Consider the following 26,562-nt stretch of genomic DNA (forward strand, 5'->3'; position numbering starts at 1 on the left):
AAAAAAAAAAAAAAAGGCTTTGCAGCTTTTGTGGCAGAGAGCAAAGTTGGATGAGAACAGGTTCACTGAGTAGATTAGCTTCAGTTTGTAACGTGCCTCATTTAATTAAGTAACGTAACGGTGTTGTAACGATGGAAATAGTAATTAGTTACATTACCCGTTACTGAAAAAAGTAACGCCGTTAGTATCACTGATAAGAACAGATCATATAACTATAGAGAAGACATATACTATCATGTTGACAAATCAACCATAATTAATCCTCTTACAACAATAATCCGAGTTTTACCAATATATAAACATTCAAACAATATGAGTAAATGTTAAAAATGTATGTGTAAAAAGAGTTACAGCTGTTACTTGTAGTGGAGGAGCAATGTGTGTTAGAAGATTGAGACATAAATTAGATATTTACACTTTGGTTAAAGTGAGAGAAATAAACGGTAACATGTTCATAGTTTAAACACACCACACTCAAACTATGGAAGTAATCACAACAAAACAGTAAAATGTGTTTTTTCAGCTGTTACCTAGTGCAGATTAATCATTAATGTTTCTAAAATGAAACTGTCAAACTAATTGTGAGTGAAAGCATTAGTAGTTCAACATATAATGTTTTAGTATGTTTGGTTTCAGCTTTAGAAGCAAAAGTTAAAGTGCTGAGTATCAGCATGTCTCTCATTAATGGATTTAATGCTAATGATTATCAACGGCAGTATAAATTTGATATCATCAGATAAAAGATGCTTCACTGGAGTAACGTTGTGGCTCTTTGGTGTCTGGTAGCTGCTGCAGTGATTCATCTCCACCAAAGGTCTGAGGAAACAGCTGGACAGCAGCATCACTTCTCTCCAGATGTTGTTACTCCTGCAGTGGAGGATTCACATCAACATTAATGCTTCTGTCAGCTCTCAGATAATCTTCACAGATATCATTCTTCACTGCGTCCACTGAGGACCTGAAACTCATAAATCTGATCTATGAATTCACTCTTTAGTTTGATGTATCCTGTGACTTTCTGACGATATCTGTGACCTCACATCTCAACATTCATTAAAACAAGTTTTGTTGATTTAAATTCATGGTGAAAAATATTTTATTGCCACAGAATATTTATTTGAGTTCACCATTTGTGGTAATAACGAACAGTATTTGATTTCATTATAAGCAATATGTTTGATTTTGGTCCAGAATGTAAAATATTAAATCAGTATTACAATAAAACCCCAGTGTTGGTTGCTTCCTGTAACTGGATCACTTCACTGAGAGTCTTTCAACTGTTCTTTCTTTCTTTCTTTCTTTTTCTTACAAAGCTAGTGATGACATGATGAAATACTCACTGTGATCAGTTAAGGGCTGCATCTTGACACAAGAAGTTTCAGTGGATGATGAGTCTGAAGCTTTGAAAGAGAACAAAGTGTCAGTAATTCAATTTAAACTATTAGCTACAGAGAGATAAACTATCTAAAAATACAGAATATTACCAGTTTGCAGGCTTGAATCCTGAAATACAGACAAGAGATTACAGTACTTTAATATTTGAAATGTCTGAATTTATGAAACAAAGAAAACACTAAAACTGTATGTGTATTTGATTTACTACTCCTTCAGAATAAATATTTTCGTAAAACATTTGAATTCTGTGCTGAAATATGTTAAAACAGTGAAGTTAAAATGGCTTGAAGAGTATTGTTGACCCTCACCATTTTTTCTCCTTCTCCAGATGAAGACTCCAGTGATGCAGACTGCCAGGAGCAGCAGTCCTACAACACCTCCAATAACAGGACCAGCAGGGAACTCTGAGGGAGGAACTGGAACCCAAATAAAACATTCACAGTGTGTCAGGAGCATGACTATGCACTTTTGGTATTTTCACCTATAATTATCTAAACTGATATGTGATATTCAAACATCATTAGTGACAATTACATAAGTTACTTTGATTTCTTTAAAACACAGGGCTTTCTCCATCATGATGCACGGACAGTTTGGGAGTTTTCTGATGAGGAAACTTATTATTGTTCAGGATGTGCAGAGTTGTAAACATGACTACAGCAGCTCAGTTATATACTGCCAAAAGTAGATAATGTCTCTTTTTAAGTGAAATTCACTTCACTGTATATGTTGATCTGATGGTTTAATTTGGCATCACAATAATCCATACAATCAACATCTGCAGGTTTATACCACATTACTGTTTCTGTCCTCTGTGTGTCCATCCTGCATCTATGTTGAACCTATTCCCTGTCTTTGTTGTGTTACACCTTTTGCATTTTTGTTATTGTAAAACTGAAGTTTTATTCTTTGCCCTTTTTATACTAGTTTTTACAGTATAATAAATAGAAGGAAAATTAAAAGTTAAATGAAAAATGAAAAAAAAAATCATATTGGATATCTTTTTTTTTTTTTTTACCTTACCTAAATACCTGTGCTCCTAACCATGTGCTGGAACACAACTACATTTAAACTGTTTTTCATTACATCCACTTAAGTAATTTAAGTAGGTCATGTGCAGAAAGTAAAAAGCACATTTGTTAACTTTGGGCTAAACTAACTCTCAGTTTCAGAAAGACAGGACTGATAACTTTGTTTCAAACTCAAAATCAGAACCCAGAGTTAAATTCTTCATAATATTCACATCAATCACATGTGTTTATATTTAATTGGGTAACAAATGTTTTGAAGCAACAACATTGTAAAGTCAGTATTTCTATCATACCACAGTTGGTTTTGATCACAGCTTTGTCCAGTTTGGTGATGATGTCGTCCTTCACACCAGAGAGATGAAACACACATTCGTACCTCCTCCAGTCTTCAGGTGTGACTGATGAAAGGTTCAGGTCAACACTCATCTGGAAGGATCCATCATGGTTGGGGAGGATCTCTCCAAGTTCCACGTCTTCATGAAGCTCCTCTCCATCTTTCCTCCAGAACATGTCGGCTCTGTCAGGGTAGAAACCTGTAGCGAAGCAGCTGACTGGAGAGGAGGGAGTCTTCTGGAGGAGAGACACTGAGGGAAGCTCTGGAGAGACAAGGAGGAGGAAGGCAGGGTGTGAGGTTAGAAACAGAAGAGGCATTTAAATATTGGGTCTATGAAACTACATCAGGTCATGTGATTCTACCTGTTCTCAGCAGAAAGCTCTTCCCAACGTCCATATATGTCTTCAAAAACTCAGGACAACGCTGGGTGAGGAAGTGTTTCCACACCTCAATGTCTGGTGTATCTTTGTCCCAGCTGTGTTTGATGATGACAGCTTCTGGTTTTTGAGCGATCCATGTCAGTGTCTCCAGGTCAAATACTAAGAAGTCTTCTCCATTATAACCATACTGAGCAAATCCATTAATCTCTCGAGTCTCACTATCCCATTCACAGCCATCCATTCTCTGTAAGATGTGGACATCTGAGAGAGAGACAGAGAGCAGAGTGAGATCCTACAGAGGGTTACAGGTGGCTGCAGTCTATGTGAGGCTTCATTTTAGAGGTCGAGGAACACGTGGAAGAGTCACCTCTTCATTACAAGACCAACACTCAGAAATACACAAACGGACATGACAAGAAGGGCTGAACACACACACACACACACACATACACACACAAACAAAACAAGGGTGAGATTGAAATTCAGACCCTGTTATTCAGTTTTTAAGTGAATCCAGTACAAAGCTGCAGAGAAGCTGGATGAAATATTAATGTTAGTATTGACCACCAATTTGGAAAGAGTCCCTCACATTTAGCAAACTGTCTATGTGTTTGAACATTTAAACATGTGTGTTAACAATGTAACTTTGTAATTTTTTAGTGCTTTTACTTACCTCCAGTTTGGTTCAGTTGATTCTTCAACATGTCAATTGCAGCTTTGTATTTGTGTGGGCTTATCAAACACTCCTGAGTGTACCACTGTAAGTGTTCTGGATAATCTTCCATCAGTTTTTTCGCCCAGTCCTGTGTGGCTTCTACTTTCTTCTCGATGCTGTCACAGTGACCTACTGGAACTTCATCAATCAACCCAACAACCACAAAATCTGGGATGTTTTTGACTCCAGAGGACACTGTGAGGAAAAACTTCACAGAGTGTTTCACTGTAAGAGAAAGAGGTTTTAACATGTTTAAGTTCATATCAATTATTTCCATTTAACTACTTTCAATATTTAGCCTAGCATGAAACCTCAGACACACAAAGTTAGTGATGAGCTGGTGATGAAAGTAGAACATTTACCAACCTAAGAGCCAGATATTATAATTGGACTGATTGAGACTTTAAAAAAAAGCTAAAAGGAGAGTGAATATTGACCTACTGTTGGCCAGGAAAACAAAAACACAACTCAAAATACAAATTAATGTTTAATATGATAAAAGGCAATTTTTTGTTGACAAATTTGCCCTAATGACTAAATCAGCTTTATTACTCTCACTGATCAACATTTTATACACAGCTATGGGATTCCTGAAAGAGAATCAACATATGATGAGAAAAGTATTTAAATTAAGGCATAATCACAAAATATCTTAATTTCTAAAGAGTTATGTGATTTTATCATATCATTTAATTTGATTAATCACAGTTTTTTAAACCTTTATATGATCATAATAATTAATATGAGTTATTAGTACAGTAGGGAGCTGCTATGATATGAACTCAGTTACCTGTGTATAGTTGGTGTGGTGGAAATATGTTTTCGTTTTGAATCCCATTTGCTGTATCTTATACATACATTTAGGGGCTATGGTGATACAAATTCCAGGAAATAATTAAGTTGGTCTTAATGATATATTCCAACAGAAAATATAGTGCCACCTACCTAAACTGTTGAAATCTGGACTGAATTATCTCAGAGAGGCCAAAGTCTCTTTAAAACAGAAAATGCGTGGGTGGGACTCCTGGGCCTCTGTAGCCTATCATGGGGCCATTGGGCCAGGTATTCTTTATATAGACAAGCCAATGGGCCTCTGCTGTGTCAGCAGGCTGCAGCGGAGCTCTGTGGGCCGGTGTGTGTCGCTGCCCCTGGGCCGGGAGAGTTACCATGGCAAGGTGCAGCAAAAACTAAATGAAGAAATAGTTCTAAAAAACGGGCAGCCATCGGCCCAAATCCCGGTACTCCCAATGGCCAATCCACCCCTGCATGTGAACAAGGGCTCAAGAATTCAAACTAAAAGGGGTTTCAACAATGTTGAGCTTCTGTGTGAACTTGATTTGAGGATGTTACCTTTTTCTGCCTTCTTCCAGTAAAGTTCTGTCTCAACTTGTCTGCCTGCTAAGCTTGTTTTTATTTTCATTTTATTTTATAAGCCTCATGTAGATCTGATTTATGTGTAATGAGTCACACACAAGCCCTCTCTGCAGACAATCTCCAATGACTGATCCTTACCAGACAACCTCAATGCTTTTTACACAGACTTTCACTTTCACCTTCATCTACAAAGCAGGTATTCCACTTTCCCACTGAGGAGATAAAGAGGGTTTTTTTTCCAGCATGAACCCTCTCAAGGCTGACAATATACCAGGTTCTGTAAGATTGCACAGACCAATTGAAGTAAGTCTTCACAGACATATTCAACATCTCCCTCCACCAAGCCAGATTGCCTACTTGCTGGAAGAGTGCCACGATCATACCTGTGCCCAAGAAGCCAAGTCCTACATGACAAATTCAGGCCTGTAGACCTCACTCATGAAATGCTTTGAGTGCCTTGTCATGCAACACATTAAAGCTGGCCTAAAGTCACCCTAATCCATCACAGTTTGCTTGCAGAGCCAATTGGTCCATATTCATTACCATGAACTGCAGCAGCTAGTGGAGTGTTCACTACCTACTGTAGTGAACACATGATCACCTCAGGGCTGTGTACTTAAGGCCCATTTATGGTCAACATACGTACGAAAATCGTCATTTTCAAACGATGTTACCGTCACTGATCACTGCGTCCTTTATGTTGGCATGGATGTTAACCAATACATCCACCAGGGGGCAGCACAGAGTCAAAAGTTTATGACAACAACAAACTCAAAAACAAACATGGCGACTGTGGAGGAGATATTGATAATGTACCTCTTGCATAAAAGACAAAAACGATATGTTTAAAGTTTCTCACCAACCAGCTAAACCTTACCTCAAAAAGTTCCTCCATTGTTATTTCTTCTTCGTGTCTCACTAGAGCTACGTATCAAGTCGTGACAGCAACACTGCCCCCCCCATGGTTTCCGGTGGTACTGCTCCGTTTTGTCCGTATCTGTGGTGTATTGCAATAACGAAGCAGCTGCACACGTTTAACAACCTTTACTAGCAGACCGGGGCGTCAAGTACAACACAGTTAACATGTGGGTCTCAGATACCTTACTGAGCATGCGCGGCACAACAACTCAAAAGTACGGCAAGTCTATTAGGCCAATCAGTAACAAGTGAATATTATATTACTGTAATATATCACATTTCCTCCCCCTTTAGCTCAAAAATAACTGAAAATATTATGGCACCCCAAAACACTGTTCATCACTATAGTGCATTAACAATCACTATCATCACTGTAACTGTTAACAACTAAAAATAGACATGTTCAGTTAACCTTACTGAATGCTATTAATATGTTACTTTAATTGTGAACTTTTAATAAACCTAAATTCAGCAATCAGTACTCAACAGTCCTCAGAACCCTGCTTAGTTCTGGTAACGCTGCGGCAAGCGTGTAGCACGCTCTGAGCGTCTCAAAGTCACTGCAACTGGGTCGGGTGGCTCAGGAAGCTTTGGCAGCTCAGATGCTGGGGTCTCAGGTGCCAGGGGCTGCGTTCCTGAACAAGCTCCTCCTCAGGTGCTTGCTCCTGAGCGTCCGGAGAGAAGCGAGGTCTCAGCTGGTCTCCATGACGTCTGTACATTTGGTCAGTTTTTTTACCTTGGACCTTGTATGAGACTGGGCCAGTCTGCTGCTTTACTACTCCTGGAATCCACCTTGGATTTTCTCCTGCAGTATTGCGCAGATAAACCTGTTCATCCACTTCAAACTGTCTCTCTGTAGCTTTGTTGTCGTGTTCCTCCTTCTGTCGATACTGCTTCCTCCTCACCGTTTCTGTGATGCTTGGTTTCAGGAAGTCCAACCTGGTTCGCACATGCCTCTTTAAGAACATGTCGGCCGGTGACTCGCCAGTTGTGCTATTGGGAGTCGTGCGATATCGTAGCAGGAAGTGTGAGACTTTATCATCAATGCTCAGTTCGTCGTTTGCCAGCTTTTTCATGCCTGCCTTGAAAGTTGCAACATACCTCTCAGCTAGGCCATTAGTAGCTGGGTGTCTCGGAGCACCAGTTGTGTGTAGGATTCCATTTCTTCTCACAAACTGCTGGAACTCGTCTGATGTGAAGGTTGTTGCATTGTCAGTGACTATTTGCTCTGGAACTCCGTATGATGCAAACAGTCTCTTTAGTCTGGTGATGGTTGCTGCAGAAGTTATTTGTGTCATCTTGTAAACTTCCAGCCATTTTGAATATGCGTCGACCACGATCATGAACATGTTACTCATGAACGGCCCTGCAAAGTCAATGTGAAGTCTTTTCCAAACATCCCCAGGAAACTCCCAGGGGTGTAGTGGGACTTGGCGTGGCATGTGTTGATCCAGCTGGCAAGTCTCACACTCCTTGCAGACTCTCTCCACATCCATGTCGATTTTAGGCCACCAGACATATTGCTGTGCTATTGCTTTCATCTTTACGATGCCTGGGTGTCCGGCATGGATCTCTTTTAGCACTGCTGATCTCAGTTTTGCAGGTGCAATCACTCTTGTCCCCCACAGGACGCAACCCTGCTCCACAGACAATTCATCTTTCTTTTTGTGAAACACTTTCAGTTCCTCTGGTATTTCTTTCGGCCATCCCTCCATGATGTACCTGTGCAGCTTTGAAAACACTGGGTCATTCCTTGTCGACTTGGCAATCTGTCTTGCGCTCAGTGGCGCCCCCTCTAGGTGCTCACATACCAGTGCATCAATGTATGCTGACACAGTCTCAGTTCCAGCATCTTTGGTCTCGGGCAGTGGAACACGCGATAATCCATCTGCGTTGCCATGTTTTTCTGACTGGCGGTACAGTATGTGGTAATCATACGCAGAGAGTATGATGGCCCACCTCTGAATGCGTGCTGCCGCCATTGTTGGAAGTCCCTTATGCTCTCCAAACAGCGTCAGCAGAGGTCTGTGGTCTGTGATGAGGTTGAACTGTCGTCCCCAGAGGTATTGGTGGAACTTTTTCACACCAAACACCAAGCTCAAAGCCTCCTTCTCAATTTGTGAGTATTTCTTCTCCGCTGGGGAGAGTGAGCGTGAAGCATAAGCTACTGGATGCTCTTTTCCATCTGGTGTTGTATGCTGAATAACTGCTCCGATCCCATAAGCAGAAGCATCACATGCGAGAGTTAGTGGCAGGTGTGGGTTGTAATGTACTAACACTTTGTCACTTGTCAAAAGTTCTTTGCACTTGTTGAATGAATCCTGTTCAGCTTTGCTCCATCTCCAGGTGGCTTGATCCTTTAGCAGGCTATAGAGCGGTGCGAGCACTGTGCTCTGCTGAGGTACGAAACGTCCATAGTAATTTACCAGCCCCAGAAAAGCTCTTAACTCTTTGACGCTTGTAGGTGCTGGTGCATCGTGTATGGCTCTCACCTTATCTTGGGAGGGGTACACACCTTTTTCATCTAGCACATGACCCAGATACTCAATCTGAGTTTTGCCAAACTCGCACTTGGACTCTCTCACTCTCAGCCCGTTCTCCTGGAGACGCTGCAGTACTCTGTCCAAGTTCGTGAGATGCTCCGCTTTGTCTCTGCCCATTACGAGGAGGTCATCCAGATAAACCACCACGTTGAGGTCCTTCATTAAGTTCTCCATGATTCTCTGGAAGATACTGACAGCAGAGTTTATGCCAAAGCAGAGGCGATTGTAAACAAACAATCCCTTGTGAGTGTTTATTGTTGTGTACTTCTTGGAGTCTTCATCAAGGAGTACTTGTTGATATGCTGCAGCCAGGTCTATTTTTGAGAATAACTTTCCACCACTAAGTGTTGCCAGCACTTCCTCAATGCGTGGCAGGGGGTATATCTCAGTGTTTGTAGCCTGGTTCACAGTAACCTTGTAGTCACCGCATAAACGGAGCGTGCTGTCTCGCTTGGTTACTGGGACTACTGGGGCAGCCCACTCACTGTGCTTCACAGGGGAGATGATGCCATCCTTCTCCAGCCTTTCCAGTTCTTTTTCCACCTTTTCTTTCATTGCAAACGGCAGGGGACGTGCCTTGTGGAATTTTGGAGTTGCATCAGGCTTAACAGAGATTGTCGCTTTGATGTCCTTTAATGTCCCCAATTCATCTCTGAAGACTTCACTGTATTTTGCAATCACTTCAGGCATTGACTTGGGCGGCTCTGGTGGCTCTGTGCGTTCACTGACTGTTTTGATCATTTTCCAGTTGAGTCTTATTTGTTCCAGCCAGTTTCTCCCACACAGTGAAGGACCCTTTCCTTTCACAACTATCAGCGGTAAGTCAGCGGTCTGATCTTCATATGTCACTTTAGCCATGAACTGTCCTTTCACTGGAATGGGCTGACCTGTATAGGTTTTCAGCTTGACATTAGTGCCCTCTAGTGGTACTTGCGAGAACGACCTTTCATACACAGTCTCTGAGATTATGCTGACAGCGGCTCCCGTGTCTATTTCCATCAGTACATGTACAGTATTTACTTCAAAGTCAGCACTGAATGGCCGCCTGCCTGTGTCACCTGCACTGAACACTGGGAACATATCTACTTCTGCCCCTTCTGCATGAACATAGCCCGTGGTAACTTTTTGTGTGCGCTTCCTCTGCGCTCCCCTCTTCTCACGTGTGGGCCAGCTGGCCCTGCACGCTTTCTGGATATGCCCAAATTTATTACATTTATGGCATTTACTATCCTTGAAGTAGCAGTCATTAGCGCTATGGTTTTTGCCTTTGCATCTATAGCACTCCGTTTGTGCTGAAGGAGAGTGTCTCTGTTTTTCGTTTACCTTGTGAACAGAAATGGTAGCGCCGTCTCCTTTTCTCAACTGCTGCACATCCCGGTGGGCTGTTTCCATGTTCATTGCAAGTTCAAGGGCTTTTGCAAAAGTTAGTCCGTCCTCTGAGAGCAATTTTCGCTGGCAAGCTTCATTATTAATCCCGCTGACGAAACCATCTCGCAGGGCTTCATCCAGCCGGTCCCCGAAGTCACATTTGGCGGCTAACTGTTGTAGCTCTGCAGCATACTGAGTAGCCGACTCGTTACTTTTCTGGACACACTTACGAAACCTGAAGCGCTCAGCGATGACCAACGGTTTCGGCTCGTAATATCCCTTCAGAACTGCCACAATCTGGTCAAAACTTTTGTCCTTTGGCTTTTCTGGCTGAACCAGATTGCGCAAAAGTCCGTAAGCCGAAGCTCCCATGGTACTCAACAGGGTGGGCACTTTTTTAACCGCTGCAACTTCGTGTGCTTCGAAAAAGAGCTCCATACGCTCCACGTAGGCAGACCATGGTTCATTTTCAGGCTTGAATTCGTCCGGTCTTGCAAAATTAGCCATTTTACCTCGTCCAGTTTATCTCGTCGCCAATTATGTGGTGTATTGCAATAACGAAGCAGCTGCACACGTTTAACAACCTTTACTAGCAGACCGGGGCGTCAAGTACAACACAGTTAACATGTGGGTCTCAGATACCTTACTGAGCATGCGCGGCACAACAACTCAAAAGTACGGCAAGTCTATTAGGCCAATCAGTAACAAGTGAATATTATATTACTGTAATATATCACAGTATCCGTAAGCTTTATGGAAACGTGCAGAAATACGGACGAAATGAACGCAGAGCACGGACAGAAGGCTCCGTTCATATCCGTATTTAACGTTGAGCATAAATGGGCCTTAAACCCCTTTTTGTTCACTCTCCTAATCCATGACTGCTCGGCCAGGCTTGACAGCAACCATATAATACGATGATCGGCAACAAGGATGAGGCTGCCTACAGAAGGGAGGTGGAGCAGCTGGCAGCCTGGTGCAAAACACACAACCTTGCCCAACACAATAAAAAAGACCAGAGAGTTGATTGTTGAGACTAAAAAAAGCTAAAAGAAGAGTAAATATTGACCTTCTATTAGCCAGGAAGCCAAAACACAATGGATGTGTCAAAAGGCATTTTTTGTTGGCACCTCTGCCATAATGATTAAATCAGCTACATTAACCTCACTGACCATCATTCTATATAAGTTAATAATGACTACACACTATAAACATTCACATTTAAAACTAATCAAAATGTTAAATCTTGATATAAATATCAGTACACTGCTGATTACTGAAAGTGATGAGCAAAGTATATAAATCGACTAATCACAAAATATCTTAATTTTTAGAGATTTATGTGATGTTATCATATTATTTAATTTGATTAATCACAGTTTTTAAAACCTTTATGAAATCATAATAATCAATAAGTTATTAGTACAGTAAGCTGCTATGCTATGAACTCAGCTACTTGTGTTTAGTTGGTGTGGTGGAAAAAATAAAACAACACTTTACAAATCTGATATAATAATTTCATAATTGTCATTTATCTGAATAATGTTCAATAACATCAGTATGAAAAAAACTCAAATCAAAAAGGAACAAGAACCAGCTACATTAGGCCAAGGTCTGTGTTTATTTCACTTGATGATTAAAAGATAAAGACCTCATAATTACACAATAACTTGATGATAATTAAAATTAACCTCTTAATTGTAAATGTCCTCAGTGTAAGATATTTAATAGTTGTATATATAGGAGTTACATTACTATTAGAGCAAATTATTTGAAGAAAATATCTCTGAATAGTTTTCTCCTTCCCTTAATGCAATGCTCCTAAAGGTCTTCTTATGAAACATTAAATGCATTGGTGGTATTCACTGTATATTTACAAATAAACAAATCCAGATACAAAAATCTCCTTAATTAAAGTAATAGTCTACTTGACTGGTGATTATATTACATACTGTAATATATTGATCATCTGAGTTTACGGTATGAGCAGGGCCGATTTCAGAGTTGACAAGATCCGCAGAGCCAGGGACAATTTTTACATACATAGAATTTAATTTTACTGCATTGTATGACCACTGCTAACATTAATGGTCTCAGTGGTGATTTATTTTGGTGATTTATTTTGTATGTGAACAACAGTTGGTGTACCAAAACTAAGACCAGATGCAAATGCTAACTCTGCCCTGGGACATTGACATGACATAACGTTAGCTGTCAGCAGAGTATGTATCCTGAGGCTGTTCACATAATTGCAGAGGACTTTAACCATGCTGATTTAAAGGCAGTGCTCCCTAAATTCCACCAGCACGTTCAATGTGCTACCAGGGGAGCAAACACACCGGACAGGGTCTACTCTAACATCAAAAAGGACTTTATGACTAAGCAATTACCACACCTGGGCCACTCAGACCACATGTCCCTGCTCTTAATTCCAGCATATACCCCCCTCAGAAAAAGTGCTCTTACCACATCTAGAACTGTTACAACCTGGCCTGAAGGTGCCTCTCAACAGCTACAGGACTGCTTTGAGTCAACAATCTGGGATGTTTTTTAACATCAGGACCTAGAGCAGTACACACAGCTGTTCTGGGTTATATCAAGCACTGCATGGACAGTGTCACTGTTGACAAATGCATCCGGGTTTATCCCAACAAGAAACCCTGGATGACTAAAGAAGTGCAGTGCCTGCTCAGGCAGAGGAACACCACCTTCAGGTCTGGTGATGGGGTGCTGAACAGTGCTGCTAGAGCAAATGTGAAGAGAGGCATCAGAGAGTCCAAGGCTGCCTACAGGAGGAGGATTGAGGACTGCCTCCAGAGCAACGACTCCAGGCACGTGTGGCAGGGGGTCCAGCACATCACCAACTACAGACCCAGTAACATCTCATCTGTTGTTGGTGACGCCTCACTGGCAGAGGAGCTGAACCATTTCTCACAGCCACACTACATCCACAAGCCCACAACAGTCACATCCTCAAGATGGAGGAGCACGAGGTGAGGTGCACGTTGAGGGCTGTGAACCCGAGGAAAGCCTGACGGCGTCTCTGGACGGGTGCTGAGGGACTGTGCAGACCAGCTGGCTGGAGTCTTCACCAAGATCTTTAACCAGTCACTGTCTCAGTCTTCAGTCCCTCCTGCCCGAAGTCCTCCACAATTGTCCCACTCCCGAAGAAGAACAACACCAGCAGCCGGAGTGATTACTGACCAGTAGCTCTTACACCTGTCATTATAAAGTGCTTTGAGAAACTGGCCCGGAAGCACATCACTTCAAATCTTCCACCCATGTTTGACCCTCACCAGTTCACCTACAGAGCCAACAGGTCCACAGAGGACGCTATAGCCACAGCTCTCCACTTTGCTCTGTCCCACCTAGAGCAGCAGGGGAGCAACGCACGGATGCTCTTTGTGGACTTCAGCTCCCCAACAGACTGGTGAATGAGCTATCAGACCTGGGAATATCTCACTCTGTCTGTCTCTGGATCAAGGACTTCCTGTCTGACCGATCCCAGAGGGTGACAGTAGGGCCCCACATCTCCTCAGCGCTCAGCCTAAATACTGGATCACCTCAGGGCTGTGTGCTGAGCCCCCTACTCTAGACCCTCTACACCCACAACTGCACCCCTGTCCACTCCAGAAATAGCATCATCAAGTTTGCTGATGATACTACTATGGTGGGGCTCATCTCTGGGGGGGATGAGTTTGCATATTGGGACGAGGTGGAGCAGTTGTCAGTGTGGTGCACAGAAAACAACATGGCACTGAACACTACCAAGAGCTGGTCATAGACTACAGGAGAAATAAAGCAGACACTCCGCCCCTGTTCATCGCCGGGGACTGTGTGGAGAGGGTCACAGACATTCGGTTTCTGGGCATTCATATAGAGGATGACCTGACCTGGAGCATCAACACCACTGCTATCATTAAGAAGGCACAGCAGAGATTGTACTTCCTGAGAGTACTCATGAATAACCAACTCTCACAAAAACCGTGGGAGCATTTTGACCTACAGCATGTGTGTGTGTCTCCAGCTGCACAGCTGCAGAGAGGATAGCGCTCCAGAGGGTCATCACCACAGCCCAGAAGATTATCGGCTGCCCCCTCCCCTCCCTGAAAGATCTGTACAGTTCCCGCTGTTTCAGGAAAGGTCACCATATCCTCATTTTCCAAAAACATTTGCACATAGAAATACTTAACAATCATTTTTAATTGCATTTCACTCAGTTTCACTCAACACTGCCTTTAACTGAAATGTCACTCTTAATCACTGTTGTTATAATCTCACTCAGATTCAGGCAACAGCTGGTAAGTCACTTTTCAGGCAAGGCTAAGATGTTTCAAACCTGATGTCATCTCTTTACTTGCTCTTTATGGACATCCTTACAGGTTATGTAATAGATATCAGAGAGAATTGAATGAAGCAACACAGTACTAGTCAGAAATTTAGACACACTTCTTCATGGAAGAGAATGGGAATGTGTGTCTGTTAAGAGGTGGTCTTCATTTCACGTATTTCTATGAGATCATTTTGGTCCAAGCTTCGGACTGATGGCCTACTGTGTATATGAAACTGATTTATGTTCAACAGAGCTGTGTGCGCACCACTTCTAACTAAAGCCACGCAAATTGAGCTGAAATGAGTAAAACAGTTTGGTTTTGAAGTCATTAATTTACATAACGTATCTTTAAGTAGCCTATACAGTATCTATTAGAACCATTTACTAAGAGTGACTTATTAAAAAAAGGTTGGCTCGTTTAAACTGAAAGTTAAATATAACACTCTGCCATTAATACCGTTACTTAGTCCACACTCTACGTATTTTAGTTAATCTCACCTGAAAGTGTGACAGGAAAGAAGATGAGCAGAAAAACGAACTCCATCTTCTTCATAGTGAACAACCAGTCCGTTTTGATTCTGTTGTGCGTCTTCGTGTGTTGTGTGGGACCAAAGTATCAAATTACAGCAGCCGCCCAGCACACTTTTTTTTAATCAATAATATGTAGGCCTACAGACAAACATTTTATTCTAGGAGCACATATTTATATTATTATATGCAAGTTCACTGTGCATGTGCTTTCAATTAAATATTAAAATAATGAATAGCTCAAAAGAAAAAAAAAGCTAAAATTCAATGAGACAGATAGAATACAAACTTTAATCAAATTTGAATGAATCAAAAGCAGCAGCAGAGTCTTCAAAAGTCTTCAACCTTAATTTAAAACAACAGAGAGTTGCAGCAGACCTCATGAGATCAATTACAGAAATTACTTTGTATTGTTGGAGGAAATGTTCTGTCAGATGTTTCTCTGGAGACTCACAGCTGAGACATTTCACAGTTATGTTGCTCTCTAGTGGTGATATAGAGAAATGCACTCTGAGTCACAAAGTTCATTATTAATATGAGCTGACCAACATTTGTGGTGTGTGTGTGTGTGTGTGTGTGTGTGTGTGTGTGTGTGTGTGTGTGTGTGTGTGTGTGTGTGTGTGTGTGTGTGTGTGTGTTTCTTTTAGTACTGTAAGCTTTTTCTTTTATCCTCACACATTTTGACAACTGGTAACATTTTAAAAAGTAGCTTCACCAGAGTGTTTCCCAAAACCTTTAATCCACATCTGAACATTTGAAGTATACACATTTATGATCACCTCAGGTAGGTAGAAGGTAAATATAAACCCTTTTGGGGAAAAATTAGAAGAAAAATGAGGGTTAGGGTAATCTGACACATCTGAGAGGTATGACACCCCAAATAATCATGTTTTACAAATCATCAGAGAAAAGATCGATAAACAATTAATTAATCATTAACTTGTAGATGATGTATAGACAAACTTTAATTGAACTGAACACATTTAGCCAAAAACAGATTACATAACTTTAGAGAAGAAGTATACTGTCATGGAGACAAATCAATTTTCCTCTTTGGCAATATGAAATAACGTACATCAGTCAGTACAAAATATTACTTGAATTAATACTCTAACACCAATAACTTTAGCATTAACAATAACATTTGTCTGCATTACAATGATAACACTTATATAAGATTAAATGTATTAACTGTAAGAAGTGTAATTGCTTTAATCTGTGAGGTTCAATGAAAGGAGGAGTATCTAAATATTCAAAAATATATTTATATATCACAAAATTGTGGAAAACATTAGTGTTTCTAAAATGAAACTGTCAAACAAAGTGAGTGAAAGTGTTAGTAGTGGTGTATTTAATGTTTTATGATGTTTGGTTTCAGCTTTAATAGAGTTTAAAGTGCTGAGTATCATCATGTCCCTCATGAATGGATTTAATGCTAATGATTATCAAAGACAGTATAAATTTGATATCAGCAGATAAAAGATGCTTCACTGGAGTAGCGTTGTGGCTCTTTGGTGTCTGGTAGCTGCTGCAGTGATTCATCTCCACCTAAGGTCTGAGGAAACAGCTGGACAGTAGCATCACTTCTCACCAGATGTTGTTACTCCTGCAGTGGAGGATTCACATCAACATTAATGCTTCTGTCAGCTCTCAGATCATCTTCACAGATATCATTCTTCACTGTATCCACTGAGGACCTGAAACTCATGAATCTGATCTATGAATTCACACTTTAGTTTGATGTATCCTGTGACTTTCTGATGATATCTGTGACTTCACATCTCAACATTCATTAAAACAAGTTTTGTTGATTTAAATTCATGGTGAAAAATAAAATAAAATATTGATGCCATAGAATATTTATTTGAGTTCACCATTTGTGGTGATAACAAACAGTATTTGATTTCATTATAAGCAATATGTTTGATTTTGGTCCAGAATGTAAAATATTAAATCAGTATTACAATAAAACCCCAGTGTTGGTTGCTTCCTGTAACTGGATCACTTCACTGAGAGTCTGTCAACTGTTCTTTCTTTCTTTCTTTCTTTCTTTTTCTTACAAAGCTAGTGATGACATGATGAAATACTCACTGTGATCAGTTAAGGGCTGCATCTTGACACAAGAAGTTTCAGTGGATGATGAGTCTGAAGCTTTGAAAGAGAACAAAGTGTCAGTAATTCAATTTAAACTATTAGCTACAGAGAGATAAACTATCTAAAAATACAGAATATTACCAGTTTGCAGGCTTGAATCCTGAAATACAGACAAAAGATGACAGTACTTTAATATTTAAAATATTGGAATTTATGAATTTCAAAAAGAGACAGTAACTCTCCAGTTAGAGGTCAAGCTACTGAACATCAGTTTGTTTTATTGATTCAGAATAAATATTTCCAAAAAATATTTTACTTATGTGCTGAAATATGTTAAAACAGTGAAGTTAAAATGGCTTGAAGAGTATTGTTGTCCCTCACCATTATTTCTCCTTCTCCAGATGAAGACTCCAGTGATGGAGACTGCCAGGAGCATCAGTCCTACAACACCTCCAATAACAGGACCAGCAGGGAACTCTGAGGGAGGAACTGGAACTAAATAAAACATTCACAGTGTGTCAGGAGCATGACTATGAACTTTTGGTATTTTTACCTATAATTATCTAAACTGATATTTGATAATCAAACATCATTAGTGACAATAACATTTGTTACTTTGATTTCTTTAAAACACAGGGCTTTCTCCATCATGATGCACGGACAGTTTGGGAGTTTTCTGATGAGGAAACTTATTATTGTTCAGGATGTGCAGAGTTGTAAACATGACTACCACAGCTCAGTTATATACTGCCAAAGTAGGTAATGTCTCTTTTTAAGTGAAATTCACTTTACTGTACATGTTGATCTGATGGTTTAAATTGGCATCACAATAATCAATACAATCAACATCTGCAGGTTTATACCACATTACTGTTTCTGGCCTCTGTGTGTCCATCTTGCATCTATGTTGAACCTATCCCCTGTCTTTTATATTATATTACAACAACACATTAGTTGTATTTTATGTTTTTCTTATTGTAATACTCGAGTTTTATTCCTTATCTTTTTCATCCTGTCATCTTTGAGTTGATCACCCTGTCCACCCTGAAAGCTCTTAATCTCTCCTGCATGATCACATCCTCAAATCAACATCAGATTTATTTTGATCTTACTTTGTTTAATAAATCTTACTTTCACATATAAACAGTAGATTGTCTCTGACAGTACAATAGATAGAAGTGGAATTACAAATTTGATGCAGCTTTTTTCATATTGCAATTCTTTTTTTCTTTTTTTTCTTTTTTTACATCTTTTTCATATTTAATTTGGTTAGATTTGTGTGTTTTACCTGTAAATCATGAATAAAGACTTTTGTGTAACTATAATGAGGTTTCTGTATAAAACTGACTCAACCTTTTCCTGACCACCTGAGCAGGTTGCTGGTGGACTGTGCAAAAGTGTGTTGCTGGATTAGCAACAGCACAACCTCAACTGCTCCTTTCCTCCTAATGGAGTGTATTCTGATGACCAGACTGGTGCAGGTGAGGAACTTACCTCAGATGAATACCTGTGCTCCTAACCATGTGCTGCAACACCACTAGATTTAAACTGGTTGGATGTAATCCACCAAAGTTCTTTAAGGAGGTCATGTGCATGTTACGTGCCGTGTGGTTTCCTTGTTTCTTTTCCTTTTCTTTAGTTACCGCCCTCTTCCCCCCCACTTTTTAGCGCAGCTGTGGCGCATCAGGCCTGCCAGTTAAAAACCCTGGTGAAGCTGGTGCCAGGGCAGTTGGCCTTCTGGCAGTGTGCTGAACGGAGCTGTGTGCGTGTGTCAGTGTCAGAGTCTGGTGTTCCTGGTGTTCCTGGTGTTCCTGGTGTTCCTGGTGTTCCTAGTGTTGCTGTCAAGCGGCGTGGTTTGACTGCCTCATCATTGATCGGTTTCCCTTGTTTTTTTGGAAGCTCGTCTTTAGTTTGTTCGTTAATAAATTGAGTTTTTGATTTGATGCCTTTATTCAACGGTAGACAAATAGGAAACATAGGGGGGTATGACATGCAGCAAAGGACCTCCGGCCGAGAATCGAACTGGGGTCAGCTGTGTATATGACATGCGCTTTAACCACTCGTCCACCCATGTTTGGGTATATTTTTGTTTGAGTTGTTTTGTTTGTTACTTCCCCACTCCTAGACACAATCGGGGTCGTAACAGTGCATAAGGTAACAAGTACATTTGTTAACTCTGGACTTAACTAACTTTCAGTTTCAGGAAGTCAGGACTGATAACTTTGTTTCAAACTCATTTGTAAAATCAGAACCCAGAGTTAACATCTTCATAATATTCTCATCAATCACATGTTTATATTTATTTGGATAACAAATGTTCTGAGGCAACAACATTGTAACGTCAGTATTTCTATCTTACCACAGTTGGTTTTGATCACTGCTTTGTCCAGTTTGGAGATGATGTCGTCCTTCACACCAGAGAGATGAAACACACATTCGTACCTCCTCCAGTCTTCAGGTGTGATTGATGAAAGGTTCAGGTCAACACTCATCTGGAAGGATCCATCATGGTTGGGGAGGATCTCTCCAAGATCCACGTCCTCATGAAGCTCCTCTCCATCTTTCCTCCAGAACATCATGACTCTGTTAGGGTAGAAACCTGTAGCGAAGCAACTGACTGGAGAGGAGAGAGTCTTCTGGAGGAGAGACAGTGAGGGAAGGTCTTGAGAGACAAGGGGGAATGAGGAATGGGGTGAGGTTAGAAACAGGCGAGACAATTAAATATTGGGTCCATGAAACATCAGATCGTGTAATTCTACCTGTTCTCATCAGAGAGCTCCTCCCAAGGACCAAATACCTCTTCAATAACTCAGGGTAATGCTGGGTGAATAAGGATTTCCACCTTTCATTTTCAGGTCTATCTTTGTTACGCTTGTGTGTGATGATGACAGCTTCTGGTTTTTGAGCGATCCATGTCAGTGTCTTCAGGTCAAATGTTATGAAGTCTTCTCCATCATAACCAAACTGAACAAATCCATCAACCTCTCCAGTCTCATTGTCCCATTCACAGCCAGTCATGCCCTGGAAGATGTAGACATCTGACAAAGAGACAGAGAGCAGAGTGAGATCCCACAGAGGGTTACAGGTGGCTGCAGTCTATGTGAGGCTGCATTTTAAAGAAGGTCGAGGAACACGTGGAAGAGTCACCTCTTCATCACAAGACCAACACACAGAAATACACAAACGGACATGAGCCAAAACTTATCTGACTAGAAGATGAAATCACACATGACAAGAAGGGCCAAACACACAGTGAGGAGGCCTGTCTAATGTGCAGTGGCAATTCATTCCAAAATTTTGGAGCTGCAACGGCAAACGCTCGATCCCCTCTAAACTTAAGCCTATCTTTAGGTACTGTCAGGAGCAGCTGGTCAGCTGGCCTGAGAGATCGGCTGGGAGTGTAGGGGTAAAATGAATCCTAAAATGGACAGGCAGCCAGTGGAGTGAAGCTAAAATAGGTGAAATGTGCTCATACTTGCTTGTGCCAGTCAAAAGATGTGCAGCAGCATTTTGTACCAGTTGAAGACGGGCCATGGAGGACTCGCTAACCCCCATATAAAGTGCATTACAGTAATCCAGCGTGGATTACTGTCTCAAAGTGCTGTCTCTGAAGGACTGGTTTAAATTTTGCCAGCTGCTTTGACTGGAAAAAGCTAGACTTCACCACAGCTTTAATCTGGCTGTCAAATTTAAGGTCTGCGTCCACTTTTACCCCCAGATTGTTCACAATTGGCTTGTAATACAGTGCCAAAGAACCCAGATCAATTGGGAGGGGGTTCACAGAAGTGCCACCAAAGACCATGACTTCTGTCTTTTTTTCATTAAAATTCAGAAAATTTGAAGACATCCATGCTTAAAGGTCGTGTAAACATTTAGCGGTGGGTTAACAGAGTAGGAGTCAAACTTTTTAAAGGGGGACATAGATCTGACTGTCATCGCATACTGACTGTCACAGCAGTGAAAAGAAATGCCATGTTTCCTGAGAATGGAACCAAGTGGGAGTAGATAGAAAGAAAATAAAAGAGGGCCAAGCACAGAACCCTGTGGGACCCCACATGAGAGAGGAGCAGTGGAGGATACATAGTCATCAAGGCTGACACAGAAAGTCTGATGTGACACACACACACACACACACACACACACACACACACACACACACACACACACACACACACACACACACACACACACACACACACACACACACACACACACAAAAAAACAAGGGCTAGGTTCAAATACAGAATGCTGTTATTCAGTTTTTAAGTGAATCCAGCACAAAGCTACCAGAGAAGCTAGATGAAATATTAATATTAGTACTGACCACCAATTCAGAAGCAAACTATATGTTTAAACATTTAATCATGTGTGTTTATAATGTACCTATATCTGTTTGCTTTTTGACAATAAAGACATCTTTTTATTTTTTCAGTACTTTTACTAACCTCCAGTTTGGTTCAGTTGATTCTTCCAAATGTCAATTTCAGCTTTGAATTTGAGTGGGATTAACAAACACTCCCGAGTGTACAACTCCAAGTGTTCTGGATCATTTTCTATCAGTTTTTTCACCCAGTCCTGTGTGGCTTCTACTTTCTTCCCGATGCTGTCACAGCGACCTGCTGGAACTTCATCAACCAGCATTACAGCCACAAAATCTGGGATGTTTTTGACTCCAGAGGACAATATGACCGATAACTTCAGGGAGTGTCTCACTGTAAGAGAAAGAGGTTTTAATGGTTTTAAAACTCATATCCATAGCCATAATAATTACATTTAATTACATTCAGTATTTTGAAACATGAAACCTCAGACACACAAAGTTAGTGACAGGCTGGTGGTAAAAGTAGAACATTTACCAACCTTAGAGCCAGATATTATAATTGGACTGATTGAGACTAAACAAAAGCTAAAAGGAGAGTGAATATTGACCTTCTATTGGCCAGGAAAACAAAAACACAACTCAAAATACAAATAAATGCTGGATGTGTTAAAAGGCATTTTTTGTTGGCACATTTGCTATAATGACTAAATCAGCTACATTAACCTCACTGATCATCATTTTATATAAAGTTAATAATGACTACACACTGTAAACATTCACATTTAAAACCAATCAAAATGTTAAATCTTTATATAAATATTACACTGCTAAGAGAATCAACATATGATGAGCAAAGTTTATAAATCAAGGCATAGTCACAGAATATCTTATTTTTTTAGACATGTATGTGATGTTATTAATTTGATTAATCAGAGTTTTTAAAACCTGTAGTCATAATAATTAATATGAGTTATTAGTACAGTAGGAAGCTGCTATCATATGAACTCAGCTACCTGTGTTTAGTTGGTGTGGTGGAAAAACTAAAACAACACTTTCCAAATCTGATGGAATAATTTCATAATTGTGACTTATCTGAATAATGTTAAATAACATCAGTATGAAAAAACCTCAAAAAGGAAAAAAGCCAACTACATTAAGCCAAAGTCAGTGTTTATTTAACTTGATGATTAAATAATACGATAAATAAAGAGTACTGTATGGTGATTCAAAATCCAGAAAATAGTCTTAATGATATATTCCAACAGAAAGTATAGTACCACCCACCTAGACTGGTAAAATCTGTACTGGATTATCTCAGAGAGGCTAAAGTCTCTTTAAAACAGTTTCAGAATCGTGAAAGCTTTATTCTGTTTGTGAAAATGCAATAAAGGCAGATTTCACTGGGTTTATTCATATGGAGACCACTTTAGACTATTCAGGAATAGATAAAAAACAGTGGTCATCTGTGGAGATGATGTTGCACGGCATCATCTCCACAGATAATAAACATATTTGAAAGTGGGAGGGGACACAAATGGAATTTTGAAAAGTTTAAAATATTATATCCTAATCATTTCTTGTTGTCAGATGTTCCTTTTCTGAAATAACATGAAAAACCAAGTTCACAAGTGTCATATTTGATTTTGCAATGGAGTTTGACTGGAGAAGCAGTATAGTAAGATAGCATTATTTTTTCATAAAAATCTGATTATGTACAGAAAAATAAATGTAAACTAAATGTAAGCCACTTCATTGGTCCCAACTTATTTAGAACATATGGTTGTGTTTGGGATCAATAATGACAAAATGCATTAAAATTTAAATTATGTCATGATTGTCATTTGATGTTTTAAAATGAAATTATATTTAGAAATGCACCTAAACACACTGTTGGTGAATAAAATATTTAATATTTATCATTCTTTTTTGGTTACACCATGGGACATTTTCAGGAGCATTCAGACATTCATTCACACACAATATACACATTAATAAACTTGATGCTGCTTTTAAAACTATTTTTGAATTTCCCATCTTGCCAACTCTTATTTGTCACTGAGCCTTAAACCTCCATGGTAGCTGTTGCAATTAACTCACTGTAACTTTGGTACTTTCCCCTTTTGGGCGTATATTGACTTTAACATTCTTGCTGCTAACTCCCTGCTAATAAATAACTTTATTTAACCCATCCCAACTGGTTCTATGTTGTTTCCATTTCCTCTAGTGAGCTTGGTGGTAACAATACACAACACATCTGTTTTTACATTTGATGTAATGCTGCAGCCATAAAACAATGTTATATTGGTTTTGAATACAGTGTGGACTCCCCCATGACCCAGAAGGGCTTCTGAGTAGAACAAAGTAGATACTGTAAGTGTTCTCAAGCATGTTTATCATAAAGATCTTTATCTGTCAAGTGAGAAAATAAATATAGTCTATTCTTTGAAGCTAGTTGGTTACATTTGCCTCATTGACAGTCACTTCCATATTATCCTTCTGAGCTTGTCTGTATAGCAGGAATACCATGATTCTCATACATTTTAAATACTGCCAGCATTGACAAATTGACCACTCCTTTATTACGTTCAGTACATTTATTGTTATAGTCCACTGTATACACTACAAAAAACAGTAACTTCAATTGTGCTAGTAAAGAAGAGATTTGTCTTTTACAAGTTTATAAGTACAACAGCTTTAAAAAAAAATAGTTGGCAGTGAATAGACATGTTAACATCTGAGTTATGTAATGTAATGCTGAAATAGACACAATTTATTAATATTTTTTAAAATATGATTACGTTACCTGGAGAGACAACATTGCAAAAGAGAAGAAACAACAGAGTCCCCTTCATGTTGCTTTGATACAGACGTTAAAATACACTGAGGAGGAAAGACGGTCAGCAGTGCATGGAATAAAATGGAGTGACCAAAGGATATTAAATATAGCTGAGGATAGCAGGAGGAGGAGCCAACTCATCTGGCTGCTCAGATTTAACAGGAAAATGCAGGAAGTGTGTGTGTGTGTGTGTGTGTGTGTGTGTGTGTGTGTGTGTGTGTGTGTGTGTGTGTGTGTGTGTGTCTGTCTGTCTGTCTGTGTGTGTGTGTGTGTGTGTGTGTGTGTGTGTGCCAGAAGTTTAATACCATGTAGTAACATGAGTGGCTGTTTAAAGGAATGAAATTGGTCCCAAAATCAGTACATGTTATTTGAAGTGGCACAACTAAGAAAGTAACAGCAGCTCAGATAAGATGCTCTTTAAAAGACAGAGTAAAGTGAGACATGTGTATCTTCAGTATACAGTACAGCACAATTCATACAATGAGCCAGTTTCAAAGTGTCTGATTGAGAATGAATTATTACAGAACATAGTGAATAACTCTTCACATGTGAACAAGGGCTCAAGAATTCAAACTAAAAGGGATTTTAATAATGTTGAGCTTCTGTGTGAACTTGATTTCTGCCTTCCTTCAGTAAAGCTCTGTCTCAACTTTTATTTTCATTTTATTTGATCTGTCACCCACATAGATCTGATTTCTGTGTGATAAGTCACAAACAAGCCCTCCCTGCCTCCCTGCTTTTTACACAGAGACTTTCACTTTCACCTTCATCTTTTCTTTCCCAGTACTAACCCTCTCAAGGCTGCTGGACCAGACAATATACCAGGTTCTGTAAGATTGCACAGAGCATTTGAAGTAAGTATTCACAAACATATTCAACATCTCCCTCCACCAAGCCAGATTGCCGACTTGCTGGAAGAGTGCCACCATCATACCTATGCCAAAGAAGCCAAGTCCACATGACAACTTCAGGCTTGTTGACCTCACTCATCATGAAATGCTTTGAGCGCCTTGTCATGCAACACATTAAAGCTGGCCTAAAGTCAAAAGTAATAAAGTAATAAAAACTAGGAATTAGAAACTGTGTAATAATGCTGCCTTAGTTTGGAAATAAGAAAGCAATGCAGCAGTGACCTTTAGGATAGCAAGCAGAGTCTCAAAAACCAGTTAAACATACAGTTGATACAGAGACACCCTCCCACTCACCAAAGGGTTGTGCGTGTGCTCGTGTGTGTTTGCATGTGAGAAAGATTGAATTTTGTGTGTTAATTTCGTCTGACGAGACCAGACAAAATATATTTGTCAACAGCGAGACAGCACCAATGTCCTTAAACACTGACTGTGACTAAGTTAACACCCATTAGATAGCAGTAGGGTAGATGAATGGTGTCTTTATCTTTCTATTTTTTTTTGTGTGTGTTTGTTGCTGAAATACAGTTTGTTTTATAAGTTGACCGGAAGTTTTGTGCTTTTTGTGCTGACTTCCTGTCTGGTGTGATCTGCTCTGTTTACCTTGGCGTTTTCTCTGATGACAGCGACATTATGCCAGGAAGAAAAGACAACTGTATATTTGATCCCATTTTATAATATCTGGATGTATTTCTGTGAGTATCAGACCAGACACCTTTAGCAGAGTTAGACATAAATCAGAGATATTTACACTTTAGTGGGAGAAATAAACTGTAACATGTTCATAGTTTGGACACATCACATTCAAACTATGAGAGTAATCACAAGAAACAAAACAGAAACAAAAATATTAAAATGTCTTTTTTCAGCTGTGACCTAGTGCAAAATATTCATTAGTGTTTCTAAAATTCAACTGTCAGACTAATTGTGAGTGAAATCATTAATAGTTCAACATTTACAGTTTTAGGTTTCAGCTAAAGACGCAGAAGTTAAAGTGCTGAGTATCATCATGTCTCTCATTAATGGATTTAATGCTAATGATTATCAACGGCAGTATAAATTTGATATCTGAATAGAAAATATGCTTCACTGGAGTAACGTTGTGGCTCTTTGGTGTCTGGTAGCTGCTGCAGTGATTCATCTCCACCAAAGGTCTGAGGAAACAGCTGGACAGCAGCATCACTTCTCTCCAGATGTTGTTACTCCTGCAGTGGAGGATTCACATCAACATTAATGCTTCTGTCAGCTCTCAGATCATCTTCACACATATCATTCTTCACTGCATCCACTGAGGACCTGAAACTCATGAATCTGATGAATGTGATTTATACATAAATATTATTAATAATGCATCTTTATTCAAGTTCACCATTAGTGGTCATAACATACAGTATTTGATTTCATTATATGCCATATGTTTGATTTTGGTCCAGAATGTTAAACATTCAATCAATATTACAATAAAACCTCAGTGTCAGCTAAAA

At 39.8% G+C, this 26,562-nt stretch overlaps 3 protein-coding genes across 3 annotated transcripts in view; 1 reads left to right on the forward strand and 2 right to left on the reverse strand.

The window, feature by feature from the left end:
- LOC128374430 (major histocompatibility complex class I-related gene protein-like) overlaps positions 1-24,236 on the reverse strand; it is a 36,200-nt gene extending 11,964 nt beyond the window's left edge. The window contains exons 1-5 of the mRNA XM_053334695.1: positions 24,138-24,236; positions 21,459-21,725; positions 19,773-20,051; positions 19,373-19,675; positions 17,395-17,502 (exon numbers count right to left, since the gene is read on the reverse strand). Of these exons, the coding sequence (XP_053190670.1) occupies positions 17,395-17,502; positions 19,373-19,675; positions 19,773-20,051; positions 21,459-21,725; positions 24,138-24,186 (1,006 nt within the window). The 5' untranslated portion in view covers positions 24,187-24,236. The remainder of the gene's footprint in view (positions 1-17,394; positions 17,503-19,372; positions 19,676-19,772; positions 20,052-21,458; positions 21,726-24,137) is intronic.
- The window catches only part of LOC128373851 (major histocompatibility complex class I-related gene protein-like), a 115,494-nt gene that overhangs the window by 28,444 nt on the left and 60,488 nt on the right, over positions 1-26,562 (forward strand). The window lies entirely within an intron of this gene.
- On the reverse strand, positions 592-14,961 carry LOC128374433 (major histocompatibility complex class I-related gene protein-like). The gene is made up of 8 exons (XM_053334697.1): positions 14,890-14,961; positions 3,814-4,080; positions 3,123-3,401; positions 2,720-3,022; positions 1,704-1,811; positions 1,485-1,503; positions 1,341-1,400; positions 592-867 (listed from the first exon to the last, which is right to left on the reverse strand). The coding sequence occupies exons 1-7, from the start codon at positions 14,942-14,944 to the stop codon at positions 1,379-1,381; spliced, it is 1,053 nt and encodes a 350-aa protein (XP_053190672.1). The 5' UTR covers positions 14,945-14,961; the 3' UTR covers positions 592-867; positions 1,341-1,378.

The sequence above is a fragment of the Scomber japonicus genome, chromosome 15 (assembly GCF_027409825.1).
Source record: "Scomber japonicus isolate fScoJap1 chromosome 15, fScoJap1.pri, whole genome shotgun sequence".
NCBI lineage: Eukaryota > Metazoa > Chordata > Actinopteri > Scombriformes > Scombridae > Scomber > Scomber japonicus.

Excerpts from the sequence above, each read along its gene's own strand:
- LOC128374433 (XM_053334697.1), bottom strand. The coding sequence starts at position 14,944 with ATGAAGAAGATGGAGTTCGTTTTTCTGCTCATCTTCTTTCCTGTCACA. Across the intron at positions 3,402-3,813 it reads TCAACTGAACCAAACTGGAG|ATGTCCACATCTTACAGAGA; the intron begins GTAAGTAAAAGC and ends TCTCTCTCTCAG. Across the intron at positions 3,023-3,122 it reads GAGCTTTCTGCTGAGAACAG|AGCTTCCCTCAGTGTCTCTC; the intron begins GTAGAATCACAT and ends TTGTCTCTCCAG.